The 17,150-nt window shown below is 37.9% G+C and overlaps 1 protein-coding gene across 4 annotated transcripts in view; it reads right to left on the reverse strand.

Annotated features, from left to right (window-relative positions):
- Positions 1-1,066: 1,066 nt before the first annotated feature.
- CYTIP (cytohesin 1 interacting protein) overlaps positions 1,067-17,150 on the reverse strand; it is a 129,708-nt gene continuing 113,624 nt past the window's right edge. For all 4 annotated transcript variants that reach the window (XM_066345912.1, XM_066345915.1, XM_066345911.1 and 1 more), the window contains 5 exons: positions 15,708-15,810; positions 15,398-15,491; positions 12,541-12,610; positions 5,166-5,232; positions 1,067-2,645 (listed from right to left, as the gene is read on the reverse strand). In XM_066345912.1, the coding sequence (XP_066202009.1) occupies positions 2,179-2,645; positions 5,166-5,232; positions 12,541-12,610; positions 15,398-15,491; positions 15,708-15,810 (801 nt within the window). In that variant the 3' untranslated portion in view covers positions 1,067-2,178. The remainder of the gene's footprint in view (positions 2,646-5,165; positions 5,233-12,540; positions 12,611-15,397; positions 15,492-15,707; positions 15,811-17,150) is intronic.

Raw genomic sequence — 17,150 nt, forward strand, 5'->3', positions numbered from 1 at the left:
TCACAACCCATTTGCAAGCCCTTGTTGAAAATAAGTGTGTTGCTAACTATGCAGTTACAAATGTGCCAATATTTGAGAACTAGCTTATGGAACCAAGGAGAGTCACATTAAATGTGTTTGTTTGTTTTTTTTACCAAAAACAACATCTTTATCCACGCAGTGTGTACAATTCCACTCTCATGGGGAGAGAATGGGGAAGTACTGTGGATGTGGTGATAACTACACAGAGCCAGCAAAAAGTATACAATATCTAGAGAGACTAAGATAACAGGCTAGAGCCAGGAATAACTAGCTTCCAATTTCAGCCCTACCACTGACCACGGGAACTTCTCCAAATTCCTATTTATATGCCTAACACCTATCTATAGGATTATTTCAGGGATCACATGGAACCATTTTTAACCTACTGGGTATTCAGTAAATGGTAGACAGAATTGTTGTCTCTGAAATGTGCTGCACATTGCTTTTCATATTAATGACTGTCAAGCAGAGCCCACTGAATGTTTGAGTTCAAAGAATTAATAGAGAGCAGGTTTCAATTAGAAATCCCTTTCACTTTATTTTGTTATTTATTTCTAACTCTATAGGCTTCCTCACCCTCTCCTCTAGTTTTTCTCAAATGACACATTCTTTTTTTTTTTTTTTTTTTTTTTTTTGTATTTTTCTGAAGTTGGAAACAGGGAGGCAGTCAGACAGACTCCCGCATGCGCCCGACAGGGATCCACCCGCATGCCCACCAGGGGGCGATGCTCTGCCCATCCGAGGTGTCGCTCTGCTGCAACCAGAGTCATTCTAGCGCCTGAGGCAGAGGCCACAGAGCCATCCTCAGTGCCCAGGCCATCTTTGCTCCAATGGAGCCTTGGCTGCAGGAGGGGAAGAGAGAGACAGAGAGGAAGGAGAGGGGGAGGGGTGGAGAAGCAGATGGGCACTTCTCCTGTGTGTCCTGGCCAGGAATTGAACCTGGGACTCCCGCCCGCCAGGCCGATGCTCTACCACTGAGCCAACCAGCCAGGGCCAAATGACACATTCTTCACTCAGTTTATGTAAGGGTAGCAGTTCCACTCAGTCAACCATCAAATATCTTTATTTCTCCAAAACACATACACACATATACATACAAACACATATACACACTTAAAATCAGTCAAGGCTATTTATGACATTGTCTGGATTATCTGCTCTAGAATATAGGCAACGAACAGCTGTATCACCAGAATAGAAAAATGATGGACCTTAATGGATATTGAATAAAAGTGTGCTTGAATGCTAGAAGTCATGTGATACCATCTTAACAACAGTCTAAAGAATGCTGAGGCAATAACTATTTGAAATATATAATATAAGGTGAGGAGAAATGTGAAAAAATCAACATGAAAAAAATCCTTCTCCTGACTCTAATTTTTCAAATTTTAGGTTTGTTTTTTAACAGTCATAAAGCTTGAGGGTTCTAATCTTGTCATCACTATGTAGGCAGAACAAAAAATTAATTGGGTAAGAATAACATTCCCACCCAGTTTGGTTAGGCTACCTATAAAAAAGAGAAAACTTCTTATAATCTTCCTCAGCATCCAACTTAGATAATATCTTTCTATAGACCTCATAAAGATTAAACCCGTATATTAAATCTTATACTTCCTGTTTTACTGTCACTATGAATGTGAAAAACAGGTGATGATCATCCTTGTTTATCATCCCTCACAAATCTCAACAGAACCATTCAAAATTGCCTATTTTTAAGCCTCCCCTGAGGTTACTGAGCTTAGCTTAACATAAAGTTTTGATACCAACCTATTAACCTACAGAACGTACTGCAAATAATTACACTGTCACTCTCTTATTTACACTTGACTTTAAAGTTTTCAATTTTTCACATGGATAAGCTACAAAATAAATATTACTCTTGCCTTCAAAGGTAGTTTTAGTGAGCAAGCAGTTGTGTTCATCTGTTATATTACCTAACATAATTTTATTTCCCTACTGTCTGCTTAGAACCTGAGCTGTTCTAGTTGAAAAATTAATTAGTAAAAAATAATGATAGAAAAACTTTAAATAAAGGTCACTCTTGCTATGAAATGGGACGTCAGTTTTGCAACTTTCCCACTAAGCTGGGTGGAGTTGGTCTAAACAAGTCTAGCAATACTTATGAAATAAGCTTATAGGAAAGGGTATCACAACCCATCAAAAGCGACTCTCTTCCTCTTCCACGGGGCGGTGAAGGCCAGGGATGAATTTCAAGAGCTGTTTCCTGACACTTCCCCTTCTGCTTTTTCGAGGCAAAGTCCCAAACATGCTTGAGAAGTTGCTTTCCCACAAGGGTGACATGGACCCACTGCTGGCGGTACTAATGCTCCGGTTTCCTCTCGAATATGACCTCTTCAGAAAATCATCCCCATCCTTGAGGACAAAGCACTCGTCATCTGTGCTCGTCTGCCGGCTGAAGGCTCCCTTGTTCGTGTCCTCAGATATACACGTCTGGTAGCCATCCTCACTGTCCACCGTCATGGAGCTCAGCCAACTCCTACAGCTGCTCTCACTGGAGAATCGATTCCGGTCCAGGAGGGCTGGGCCTGAGCCGGGCAGGGTTCCAAACAGGATGGATTCATCTATGTCCGTGTTTTCCAAATTCGGGCAGTTAGCGGCATCACCTAGAATGCAAAAAACAAAGTCTACTGTGGAATGGATTTGAGCGTCACTCCCCACAAATATATATAAATACACCCAAATTTACCTTCAAAGGGTGCAAGAAAAAGAAAGGGTGAATAGAATATTTTTTTTTTCACTGAGCCTTAACTTGCATGAATAAGTGACTAGTTATGAGGCCATTTGATAAACATTATCAAATTATAAGATTTCCCAAACTATTTTTCATATGAGAACATTTCAATTCATCTGACACTATGCCAGTGTGACTTGTGAATTTTTAAAAGGCTTATTTATGAAACTGAAATAACTGTGCAACCTTTCATTAAAATTTTTACAGAAATGAGGTTATAAAGAATATACTTATGGAAATGGTGTTTTATGGATTTTGTTCTATTAGGTTCTTCTGATTTTTAACTACTATCTTTTTTTTAATGAATATAAATTATAACATTATTTGAAGCATAAGGGAAACACAGTTGTAAACCTGCACCTGTAGGCTCATTATAGAGAATTCAAAGGCATTTAAAACGAAAAGATACCATCCAGTCTCAATATTCCAACTTTATTATTAGACTGCTGTAATATTTAAAAGCTATGGCATTATAGTGTAACCAGAAATAAAACCATGTCCTCAAATAAGTAGTAATTCATTTGAAAAAATTGAATTTTATCTGCTGAGCTGAAGCTAAATTTTTTCATCAACATTTTATAACTTATATCTGGGCTCTCCAAATTCAAATTTTAATTGCATACCAATATCTTGTCCATACCCCACTTACTTCTATTCTGGCTGGTATACTGCCAAAAGAAAAGAGAGTATCTATAATACCAGCCTGAGAAAGACATATAGTCAGCCCTCTGGACTCAACCAATCTTGAATCTAAAATATTCAACAACAACAAAAATAATTCCAGAAAGTTTCAGAAAGCAAACTTTGAATTTGTCATGGCACTGAGCTCTACACTGAATCTACATGAGTGAAGTGAAATATGGGTAGACCCTGTTGTTGTCTACATGTAAATAGAGGTTACATGCAACTATGGCATTTTATAGAAGGCATGTGAGCATCTTCAGATCTTGGTAACCACAGGATGGGTCTTGGAACCAATCCCTCATGGATGCCAAGGGAAGACTGTAATTAGACAGTGACTGTTTCCAGAAAAATAATAGAACTTGGCACACTTAGAAATAGATTCACTTTGTGTTGATTATCTCTACTGCTGCTTTCCTTTGTCCTTGGTTGACAATATAAAAGGAGATTGTTTTTCTTTTCTTTTCCAAGGTTGAGTATGGCCAGCCCATAGTGACATAATGTTTTCTTTTTTGCTAATACAACCTACTTTATTTCATCTTGCAATGAGTTGATTGGAGAGCAATTGCTTTGTAGAATTTCATGCCCTGAATATTTATTCTAGGTATTGAAACAGTAAACTAAAGAAGAACTCCTTTAATGTTTCAAAAAATGTGTACAACAATGGTCTTATGAGGAGTTAGTCTACATGATTTTGAACTAAAGACCTTGTCTCTACAAGGACATTCCTACAGAATCCCTGGACAGAGCCCATTTCTACCCCAGAATACTCCAAAAACGGAGGAAAAGTTTTCCCAAACCTTCAAGTCTACAGACTGTCAAAAATCTATTATGAATTTTTTAAATATTAAATTAAATACATAGAGAAGTACTCATACATGTTTCATTTAAAAGTAAAAGCAACTTCAATACAAACTTCTAAGTTATAAATTAGTGTCTAAAAATTACATATATCTTTTTCTGTAAACAGATTGTCACTTTTGACATATATCTAAGTTATAAATAGAAACGGTAGGCTCGGTATTATTTGAAAAAGACATGACCAATATTTCACACCCACTTGATATGTGGTTTCAATGAATTTTTTATATTATAAGTTCATTCTTCAGGTTATACTAGTCACATAGCAACTGTAAAATCAACAAATTTTAATCTTATCACTTCTCTTTAGAATACACACAATGGCGAAAACCATGAATTTACTGTTATAGTGATCATTCAAATTTCTGTCTTGAGTTTAGAGGCCATAAAGGAGAATTTCTCTGCATTAATGAAACTTACATACTGTAATTTGAACAAATGATAAGAGCTCTATGCAAAAAGTATTATACCATTCCAGCCTCAGCAGTTTCTGAGAACTAAGCAGCCCCTGCGCTATGAACGTTCTCAGAGATTTCATTCATCTGCTGAAACCAGGCAATCATTCCTACTGCTTGGCTAAAATTTCCAGGTGCCCCTTGCAAATGCATGCATGCAGGTGCATGTATGTGTGTTTTCATGTACATATGTGTTATTTGTATGGAGGAGGGGATGTGACTTGACTTATCCCTACTCCAAATACATAGGTTACTCCAAAGAAACAGACTAGTATTCTTAATCTGCGCTAGACAATTTTTTCTTGTAATGATGATTATCTTAAAGCAACTGAGAGGCAGAAATACTGAAAGGGTGAAATGTTAGTGTGGTTTTCTGAACAGGAAATCACATTTACCATGAAGCAGGCGCTGTTCCTGTAACTGCAGAGTTCTGAACTCCACCCATTTCTTCTTCAAGTTTTGCTGAGAAAAAAGAAAATAGTGCTAATTATTAGGAAACCCCAGTGAAGATAGCAATTTACTTCTAGATGTTGAAATTTGTTATTAAAATTTTTCCCTTTCTTTCTAGCACTAGCAACCACTCTTGTTCATTTGAAAGATTTTTTATGTATAAAAAGGGAGTTATTGGGAATACTACTTTCTTAAGAAATAACCAAGTAACACCATCAAGTTGAAACAATGATATCATTTCAATAGAAAAAGTGAAACCAATACAAACAATAGACAATAGAAACAATACATTCTTTTTATTTAAAAAAATATGTATTATAGAACCACATTGCTTGAGTTTGTGTCCATTTGCCATCTGTTAAACAAGAACTTATATTCTCATCTTCCCTCATTTGCAGGAGAAAGACAAAAATAGATCTTAAACCCTGGACTGTCCTTAGGACTAAATGGGTTAGTAGATGTGAAAGGAATAGAACAGAGACTAGATTTTAATAATTGCTCAATAAACAGCATCATCATCTTGTAAGCCTGGAACACAAAAACAGTCTTTTCTGCTGCACATCTTTTTATTTCCTACACCAAAAAGGGGAAATTCAACCTGTTATGAGAGGCTTCCTTGGAAGGCTAAACTTAAAACCCTGCTAAGCAGCCTGACTTCTGCTTCCACCTTCATCTGCCCAACACATGAGAGCGATGGCCCCGGGTCACAATGAAGTGTCTGATGTGATGATCAAGACAGCAGGTGAAGCTGGACTAGCCCACCGACTGGCCTGAGCTGATGGAAACTGAGTGCCAACCAGGCAGAAGGTTCCTGACAAGGCACCGCCAAAGGCCCGTGCTCTCCCTGAGCTCTGTTCTCCACTCCGACCCCTCCTTGGCTGTGTCAGGGCCCATAGGCAGCCCGGCAGGAGCCCGGCAGGAGCCCGCAGGTTGGCACAGCTCAGCGTGGCCTGTGGACAGCTCTGCCCAAGGGAAAGCAGCCTCGCTGGGAAAGGGCCATTGGTATGAAGTGATCTCTAAAGGGCAGATGGAGTCTAAAGAGGAAGAGAAAAAGAAGCAAATCTGGAAGGGGAAGGCCTAAAGAAAAGGAAAGAATAATATACAAGAATGTCATCAAATGCTTAAGAAAAAAATGGCTGGTTCTTCAATTCAGGGACTAAACAATCACTGGGCAGGATTTTCTAATCCTTGATAAGAATAACATTTAGCAGCAATCTTATGGTGACCCACATAGTATGCACACTGTAAATTCAAGCCATTAGATGCCTGGATCTATCAAGTTTTTGTTCTGTCTGTATTATCATGTAGTCTATATGGCTATAAGACTCCTGGGCTACCTGAATCACAGCTATTATCTGTGTAAACCTCTGGTCAATCACATGGAGGTAAAGTCAGAGAGAGCCAAGGAGTATAGAGCTAACAAGATCTGGCCTATACCCAACCACTTTCTTCTTTCTTAAAAAGGTTTAATTCCTACAAGTAAATATAGTCTAGTAGCAGAGCATAAGGCTAGCTTGACAGTCAAAATTGAATAGAGAAGAGAAACTTGTTTTTCTGTACCTACTTATCCAGAAATACAAAGTCAGGGCTTGCCACATCTTTAATTTTTAAAAAAATAAAGGTTTTTGGCCCTTTGGCTCAGTGGTAGAGCATCAGCCTGGTGTGCAGGAGTCCTGGGTTCGATTCCCAGCCAGGGCACACAGGAGAAGCACCCATCTGCTTCTCCCCTCCTCCCCCCCTCCTTCCTCTCTGTCTCTCTCTTCCCTTCCGCAGCCGAGGCTCCATTGAAGCAAAGTTTGCCTGGGTGCTGAGGATGGCTCTGTGGCCTCTGTCTCAGGCACTAGAGTGGCTCTGGTTGTGGCAGAGCAACGCCACAGATGGGCAGAGCATCGCCCCGTGGTGGGTGTGCTGGGTGGATACCGGTCGGGTGCATGCGGGAGTCTGACTGCCTCCCCGTTTCCAACTTCAAAAAAATACAAAAAAAAATAATAAAGGTTTTCAAATACCTACTCTGTTGATCTGAGTCATCTAAGTCTGTCATCACTTTAACCAAGAAAATACCAGTGTAAATAGAACATATGCCAAAGTGACTGAGAGTTTTTAGTCTATATCTGAGCTTCTCTGTTTTCCTCAAAGTCTGTTTCTGGCTGCTATGAACAGCACAGTTGTATATTTGGACAAATTTAATCTCTCACCATTAGAAGACAACTAGAGCACATGGGAGGTTTAGCCACACTGGGCAACCACCCTCACTGTGCCAAGGCCAGTGCCCAGAGCACAGCAGCAGCTGTGTACATATTGGTTGAATGATTTTATAAAACAATGGCTTCCTGAAACAACACTATCACAAACTGAATACTTGGATTGGATGTATTTCCAATGTTTTCCATCAACACGAGACACACATAATTAAATATTTCTATAGACTTTACTACTTTTACAATACTTTCATGGATAACATATTTAATTTTCTTAACTGTCAAAAAATATTTCCAGATTAGAAAATAAAGACTCAATGTAGGAAAATAATTCCTAAGGGCTACAAAACCAGTAAAAAACAGAGCTAGATTAAAAAGTAACTCTCCCAACATGTGCTATTTTCTTGTTAAACATTTGAATCATAGGTCAGGAGAAAGGGAATCCCTGAAAACCCAAAAGTCTTTGGGGAACAGAATGCAATGCCCGCTTACGTAGGACACACAAACTAAAGGTCATTGTGTGATGAGAAAGCCAGCCTGACCCTCGTTATAGGTCAGGCCCAAGAAAATTCTGACTCAAGAGATGAACTGGAAATCTCACGTATTTTTATTTCTTGATTAATTGATTTTAGAGAGAGAAGAAGGAAGAGAGAGAGAGACAGAAACATCGATCTATTCCTGTATGTGCCCTGACCGGGGATCAAACCAGCAACCTTTGCACATTGGGATGATGTTCTAACCAACTGAGCTATCCTGCCAAGGCATTCATAATTTCAAGATTAGAAAAGGAACAGAGATGCAAAAAGGTGAGCAAGACTGAACCCAAACATCTGCTGAACCTGAAGAAACAGGGGTAGCTAGAAATTTGGATCTTATGGTGATCTATAGTTTAAATGCACTTATGAACAGAGACAGGTTTCCAGCTTGAGCAGAGAACCTTGGCGGAAGCTCCACCATCATGCAAGGAGGGCTGGGGATTGAGTTGAATGGTGGCTATGGCTCTTGTAGAGCTTGTCCCTAGAGTGGCAGGAATACATAACGCAGCCTCGTGACCTCAGCTAAGCAGCACGCTGGCCGTCCCGGGAAGGCATCCAAGCTGCCAGACCTTGCTCTGGATTGGAAGCCCTGAAGCATATAGTGGAGGCAACAGCCCAAGTACCCACACTGAGTGAAGGGAAAGGCACCATGCAAAGCGGTAGGCAATTCAAACTCCAAAACCCACACTGAAGTTTAATAACAAAAAGGACAACAAAACTAATAACCAGTACATGGATTCTTTCCAAAGAAAATAAAAATAAAAGAGTGTCCTAAAAGACTTTAAAATAAGAATGTTTATAATCCTCTGAGAGAAAAATGATATCAATGTTAATAAGAATAAGAAATTTGAAACAAAAAAAGGAACAGATAAGAATGAAAAAGAGCTATTTGAAAATCAAAAATTAAATTTAAAAGAAAGAACACATTTTCTACAGAATACAAGCACCATTACTGAAGCTATTACTAAGAAATTTTAAAAGAACATAAAAAAGATAAAGGAATACAAAATATGGAAGAGCGCTTAGGAAGTCTGAAAGGTAAATCAAGGAACTCTAGAATATGTCTAATAGTAATTCCAGAAGATAATTCAGGAAATGGTAAAGAAGGTACAGTTGACCCTTGAATAATGTGAGAGTCAGTCCCACCCAGCACAAGAAAAAAATCTGCCTATAATCATATAACTTTTGGCTGACTCTCCAAACTTGACTATTCACAGTCCACTGTGACCAGAAGCCTTTCCAAAAACATAAACAGTCCATTAACACTTAATCTGCATGTTATATGTACTGTATACTGTATTCTCACAATTAAATAAGAGAATAAATTTCATAAGGAAAGTACATTTATAGTATTTTCTATACTGTAATTACAGTACTGTATTATATTCATCGATGCCATAAAATTACATCATTTGTTTAAAAGATGAAAAAACCCATGTATTAGTGAACCTATGTAGTTCAAATCCATGTTGTTTAAGGATCAACTGTCTATTCAAAGAGATTGAGTTGATAGTTTTCTAAAACCAAAGAAAATCACCTGTGTTTAGATTGAAAGGGCATCAAAAGCTCTAAGTTCTAAGCAGTATCAAGTTAGCAATGAATCCGGACATAATCACATTGTGGTGAAACTGTAGATTGGTAAAGGCAAAAGAATAGCTTAAAAGTAATCAGCAAAAGATAAAAGATTGGCACAAAAAAGAAATACTAGGGTTTTTAAAGACTTAAAAATCCTCTAGAGAGAATTACTAAGAAAAAACAAAGGTGAGAAGGCATAAAATGTAGTACAAATAAAAATGAAGACATAGTCAGTTGTCATAGAAAACAAAAAACAGAGAACAGGATTTTTATTAAACACTTTATGCAATAAATTTGAAATTTAAAAAATTTTATTAACAAAAGCATAATGCAATAAAACTGGCTCAACTTTCCCCCAAAAGATGCAGAAAGCCTGAGAAGTCTTATAAGTAAGAAAGAAACTGAAACAGAATTTAGAAGTATTCCCTCTAAAAAAGAACTTTAGCCCTGATGATTCAGATAGTGTTACAAGTACTGTACAGAGAACAAAAAGGGAAGATACCCCCCAGCTCACCCAGAGTCCAGTAAACATGATACCAAAACCAAAGAAAGGTGGTCTGTGGGGGAAAAAGTACAGGCTGGCCACTCTACCTGTAAAATGCAGCTACCCCAAAGTATCCTACATAAAACATTAGAAAATCAACTCTGTAAGTATATAAAAATGATTATAAATTATGATCAGATTGGGTTTGTTTTAGAAATGCAAGGGTGGTTTTATATTAGAACACCTTTAAATGGCATTCACTGTATTGACAGACTTTTTAAAAGAAAAAAATGAGAAGACCATCTTAGCACATGCAAAAAAAGTATTTGGTAAAATTTAATATATGAACCCTATAAAAGCTACCAGCAAACTTGGTAGAGAAGGGAAGCCTCTTTAATCTAAAAAGTATATTCATAGAGATAACTCAATACTAATATGAGTCAAAAAAATTCCCTCTAAAGTCAAGAAAAAACAAGGATGCCTACAATTATATATAATCCTTAGCCAGTTAGTAAGAAAAGAACTGAATGTCATTCCTAACAGATAGATATTCTCTTTATAGAAAGCCCCCAAAAAACTATAGATAATTTATTAGACATTATATAATTTAGCAAGGTGTTTGACTATAGTAACAGCATAAAAAATTTTATTTTACCATATCTATACATTAAACTCAATCATACTATTAATCTTTAAGTAAAATCATTTATAAAAAAATAGCTCTAACAAAAGATTTATATAATATTTTATTTACTTCAAAAACATTTTTCCCTGGCCAGTTGGCTCAGTGTTAGAGCATCAGCCCGGCATGTGAGAGTCCCGGGTTCAATTACCAGCCAGGGCACACAGGAGAAGCGCCCATCTGCTTCTCCACCTTTCCCCTTTTCCCTTCTCTCTGTCTCTCTCTTTCCCTCCTGCAGCCAAGGCTCCATTGGAGCAGAGTTAGGCTGGGTGCTGAGGATGGCTTCATGGCCTCTGCCTCAGGCACTAGAATGGCTCTGGTTGTAACGGAGCAACGCCCCAGATGGGCAGAACATCTATGCCTGGTGGGCATGCCAGGTGGATGCTGGTCAGGCGCATGCGGGAGTCTGTCTCTCTGCCTCCCCACTTCTCATTTCAGAAAAATACAATCAATTAATTAATAAACATTTTGTAATTTATTCATACATTTTTACATATATTTTGTTATGTTTATTATTATGTGCCTTTAACTTTTCTTACTTAATGAATATAATCTTTTAATTTTAAAAGATTTTACATTTATTGATATTGGTTTTTAAATCCAATAGTCTTGCTAAACTCCCTCTATTCTAAAAAAGTGTTTATAGATTTCCTTATATTTTTTGAATATATATAAGATTATCTGTAGATAATAAAAGTTTTACTTCTTTACCTCCAACTATTCAACTATATCTGAAATAAGAAAAGTGAAAAACAAAGATGTCAATTGATCTGATTTATTCTATAAGTGCAATTCAATTGCTATGAAAATATGAACAGAAAAAAATTTTTTTCAAAGAATTTTACAAATTGATTTAAAAAACAACAAAGATAAGCAAAATATTATAATAAGATGTTAACAGAGAAGAAAACAGGCCATGTTGATTAATCAGATGTGGAAGAAGCAAATACAAGATAAAATATAAATACCATACAGTAACTCCACCTTGATGGGCTCAATAATTTAGAAGTGCATACTTCATAAAGAAAGCTATAAATGGAAGCTACTGCTTAACAAAGCCCAAGTGAGCGGCTGGCCTGTAGTTAACTGTACGATCCTTTGCTCAGAGGGGCTGTCCCGTAGCCATGCAGAGGGCAGCCCTGGGATAAAGAGGGCACTTGGGGCTGGAGTCTGCAAGGCTCCCACCCAGATGCACATGAGTGACGGTCTGGACTTCATGGCTTGACAGAGCCTCACCAGTCTACTAAGATCTTTAAGACCCTCAAAGAGCCATTCCAGGGAATTTTCACTGAACATTTCCTGCCTTGCACACTATCTCATAGAAACTTTACTTTTTCCTCCTCAAAGTTGATAGGGTGTTTGCCAATGAAAGTAGATTCAAGGGCAGCCACAGGAGTACAGGGAGATGTTCTGTATGTAAGAATGAGGCAGAATGAAAGGACACAGAAAAAGACAACAGAAAGCAACAATTCCAGGCCCTTCTGCATATACATGAAGCACTTGGGAAAATGACAAAAAGAGTAGCTCCTCCTTCTTTGCCTCCCTCCAAACAAAATGTAAATCAAGAGAGATCAGCGCATTAGTGAAAAGTTCTTCAATTGATATGCTTCCTGTTGCCTTTCTGAGCCTCATAGACACAAACAAGGAGGAAGGAAGTGATTTGCACTGGTTGGTGAAATTTAATATTCCTGCAAAGCTAATTGTGTGGCTCTTGATAACTCACCAGTTTAAACTCATCATGACATTTCATCCTCAAGGGCTATCTCAATTCCTCAATAGATCTTTATTCTACCACTCATACTTTCAAGGATGAAAAATGTACCACCTTGTATTAAATTAAATTACCTTTAAAACCTGCAGCTTTGCTTCAAGCTCAGCTTTTTTGAGAATCGTCGTTCCATTAAGAGTCTCTATCCTGTTTTAAGAAGAAAAGGAGGGGTGGGAAAAGCATGAGTGACTCACTCAAACAAGTACCACCCTTACGAGGTACCACCATTAGAGCACAGATAATCCTTACAAAGCAACATTTACGATTCTCCTGGTATTAAAAGTATCTGGACCTAGTCCAAATCTTCTAACAATATTCCGAAAAGGAAAAAGGAAAAACAAACAAAAAAACAGCTCCCTTTGAGAGGGTAAATACAAGATTCTGGTTAATTTGTAAATAGTAGCGCATTTTATAGAAGCCACAGTATGGCAATGAGGGTGGTTGTTCTCTGCTAGAATCTATTCTTGTGGTGTCTGGCTGAATCACCTCGTTCATTTCGGGAATGTTTACTGGACATCTTCCATGTACCGGACTCTAAGGGCCATGCTAAGCATGAGAAATATAGTCATAAGAATAACAAGCACTAGGACTTTCAAACAGTGGCATCAACATGGTATTTCTTGTAACAGAAAAATCTTTCCCTCCCTAGGATGCCAGGAGCTTTTACTTCTGTGAATTGCCTTAATATTGGAACTAGAAAAAAAAAAACCCCAGAACTACTATTAGATAATAACCTTCTTATGACTCTCTCATCTCAAAACCTTTTGTTTATAAACTTTAATCCTAGAATTATTAATTTAATGGTGTTCTTTTTCCCCTCTATCTTTCTAAAGATAAAGACTTGTTCTATCCTGATTTATTTGATTTGTGTTGTGGGTTCAAGTTAGAGGCCGTTATTGTGACTACTATGCCATCAATCTGAATAAGATAAATTTCATGCGTGAGTCACACACCTAAGCATTCTTAAAGTATTGGTTCAAGTTCCTTTTGATAAATAAGCTGTAACCCTCTAAAGATGCAAGCATTTTTCAATGCATGGTAAAATAATAGCATTAAATGTGGAAATCAATTTTCCTCAAATTCTAATAACATCATACCCAAGATAATGAGATCATAGCAAGCCAAGATATTATCTGCTTAGGGCAGTCTTGATACTGGGCAATGGTGAGGATTTCTGCAAATCTGTTCCATTTGGATTTTTAATGTCAATCTGACCTGCCCAAGCAAGACATGTCTATGGACAAAACCTCAGGACTAGATTGGCTGCTCTCTTTAGTATTAGTACAAACTGTTTCTCATCTTCCTGACCTCTGGTTGTCCAACTGTCTCCACTCATTATTCCTCATCTCTCCACCTGAGGTCTGCCCACTATATGAGGTAACTGAGGCTTAGATAAGGGTTAGTTAAGAACTACCTCTTGGTAATGACTGAGGACAAGTCCAACTCTATGGATTCTATGAGTTCAGGATAAATAGAAGCTTGAATCTGCAAGGTAGAAACTATATAGAGTCCAAGAGAAAATGCTGGAAGTTAGACTCAATCCTCTATTACCACCCATCATTTTTCAAAACTACTCCTAGACACATCCAAAACATCCTTTGAAGTTTTACACTAGAATCACTGGAAAGTGTCCAGCAGATTTTATGTTGGCAGCTTGCAGTGAGCAGCTGTGGTGTGGTTGAAGAGATCTTTGTATCCAGAGCAGGTGGTCAAATCCCAGCCCTCTGACTTACTAGATAGTTAAGTCTAACTTTATTTAAGCCTCCACCACTTCATCTATAAATAAGAAAAAGCTAATAACCTCATGAGAAGGCTGTGAAGAACAAATGAGAAAATATAGGACCATCCTTAATCAAAGTAAATCCTAAACTATCCAGCCTGGCTGACAGACCTATACTCTGCCACAGGCCAACTCTCTGTCTTCGTCCCTTGTTATACTTGCCAAATTCACCTCCCACTGGTGATACTGGCTTTCTTTCCTTCCCTTGGATGTGCCAAGCCCATTGTGACAACTGAGAGACCTCTCTCTTTACCTTAAATGCTTTCTCACCAAGAATTCATATAACCATCCTTCTCTTCATTTAGGTCTCAAAGTCCACCTCCTCAAAGGAGACCATTGTAAACACCTAAACTAAAGAATCACTCCTCTTATTTAATGTTCTATCCCACTGCTTATTGCACTTTCTTCATAACAGTTGTCAATAACTGAAATATCAATATTATTTATTTCTGGAAGCTTATCTACCTCCCTCCATCTCTCTTAAGCCTATAACAGTGCTGAAAACATAGTACTTGCTCAAAAGATATCATTTTAATGAATGAACAAAATACTGAAGTCTTATTAGGTTCTAGGGAATGTATAGTTGAAAAGTCAGTCAAATCTCCAGTAGGAAAACCAATGTCCTATCAGTAAGTTTGGAATAGTAGCAGGTGTAAGTGAGTATGTGTGCAAGGTGGGGAAGGTTGGCAGACTTCTTTCTTCCTTCCAAACGGAACACTAGATGAGGAAAACAATTGGCTTGGGGTATAAGCTGAAAAAAGAACTCAACCTTTCTGACCTTTTATTTGTTCTAACTGCAAGATTAGATCAACCATGGAAATTAGAGCATTTTCTGTTGTCCAAAGAAAATAAGTGCCAGTTTAATTGAATTTAACATTAAATATTTTTAAATGCTCTCCTTCCCATTCAGAAAACATTGGACTAGTGATGTCCTCTGACTTCAGATGTTGACAACATGTTCAAGTTGGAGGAAACCTTGAAAAACAAAAGGAACTGATAAAAAACGTCTGTACCCAGTTCCAAAGCTATGGCGGCTATGGGGCACTGCCTCCCTTCTTGTGATCCTGAACAATACGTCTATTCATTCACTCAACAGGCAGTGTGAGACATCGTAGTCTTTTTGAAGCCCCACGGGGAAGGAGACAAATAGTTACCTCAGTAGGTTTCCTGACGATCTGATTAGGTCAACAACTTGTTTGTGGGTAAAGCCTTCTGTGCCCACACCATTGATATTTGCAAGGACATCACCTGGGAGATGCCAAGAAAAAAGAAATGAGTGTTAAAGCAGTTGGTTAAAATAATCCTTCCCCATACACAAATTGAAGAAAAACAAGGAAGCCTGTAACCTTAACAATATAAAGGCGCTAAGAAAATTCAAAGCAAAAATACTGTCCTGACTTCCACTATTTAAAAGTTTTCTCCTCTTGCTATTTCAGTAATTGAAACGAGGAAGTTCTCAGTTACCAGTTTGCAGCCCCGCACAATGCGCCGGGCTGTCCTCGTGGATCCTGCAGATCAGGGTGCACAACTCTGAGGAGCAGGTGTTTTGGTTCTGGAGCCTATAAGTCTGCAAAAATTAAAGTGATACATAATTACTATTCAAAAAAACCCTCAAAATCTATTTGTCAAAAAATGAAATGGTGTCAGTTACATAAGTCATGGAGTGGTAAATGCAGTAAACAATTTGGAAAGGCTTTCCTGGATGTAAACTTAATCAAACACACCAACTTTGCAGTCCTTCCTACCAGACCATCTGCAGCTGACTCCATTCATAAATATAACATCTGACTTGAGAAAAAAAAAATGAGATAAGACTGGCTCAAGATTTCATCATTTCAGGCCTAACAGACCACCTGATTTTATCATTATTGCATAATTATGAAGAAAAAATAAGTTTCTTTTTTCCCAGTGAGATAAAACAATGGTGGCCAGGAACAAAGAGAATGTCCATGAGCATCCCTCATGCTAAAATATTCGTTACAGAAGCAGACAAAAATAGTACATGTCCAGAAATGGAGAGATGTCAACAATAATTATTTTACATTAGGGTTCTGCAAATGATCTGCCCTGCATTAATTTAAAAGTACTATAATTGACTCAGTTGCCTTCCTTTCTGAACACTTGCTGGTCTACCTGCCTTGAATACTTACCAGTTCAGTGGTGAGCCAACTGAAATAGAAAAAATTAAGCTCCACCTCTTGTCTCAATCTGGCAAAAGCAGTTTGTTTTGTGTTTTTGTTTTCCAAGTTGCACCAAGAGCACTGGACAAATACTTGCTAGACAGAGTGGCCCAATGACCTATAACCAACATATCCTTCTTTTTCACACAGTTAAGTTATGAGGTCTAGTTCCAATTAGACTCAAAATCACCATTCTGATTTAAGTAAGTCTTTTCAGCATCTGATTGTTACAATTAAAACACATTCCAGTATTGCCTCCTTATGGAGAAATTAATGTCTAATGGTCATTCCCTTTTATTTTATAGACTTACAGACTCCAGAAATAAAAGTCAATCATGTGCAAGCAACTTTTAGAAATTAGACTTTGTTAACCTGTAAGGGATTTCTATTCACTCAAAAAGGCATTTAGGATGCCCATATTTAAGGTAAAAGGAACTTTTAAAGATCATATAACATATTTCTCCTCTCTGTCAGAGGCCCTCTGACAGTTTTTCTGCCAGCAAGTCTTCTTGCCACAGCCCAGACCTTGCCAGAGGTGGAAGGATGGCCCAGCTCATGTGGTACATGAACCAAAGCCCTAATGGACACTCCATTGGGAAACCACTATTATAATAACTCTCTTAGCAGTGAGAATCTACCTTCCATGTCCAGTGATCAAAGTGAGTACAGTGAATGGGAAATGTTGACTGGTGTAGCTGGCCCCTGCATATGTTTACCAACAGATATA

This window comes from Saccopteryx leptura, chromosome 7 (genome assembly GCF_036850995.1).
Source record: "Saccopteryx leptura isolate mSacLep1 chromosome 7, mSacLep1_pri_phased_curated, whole genome shotgun sequence".
NCBI lineage: Eukaryota > Metazoa > Chordata > Mammalia > Chiroptera > Emballonuridae > Saccopteryx > Saccopteryx leptura.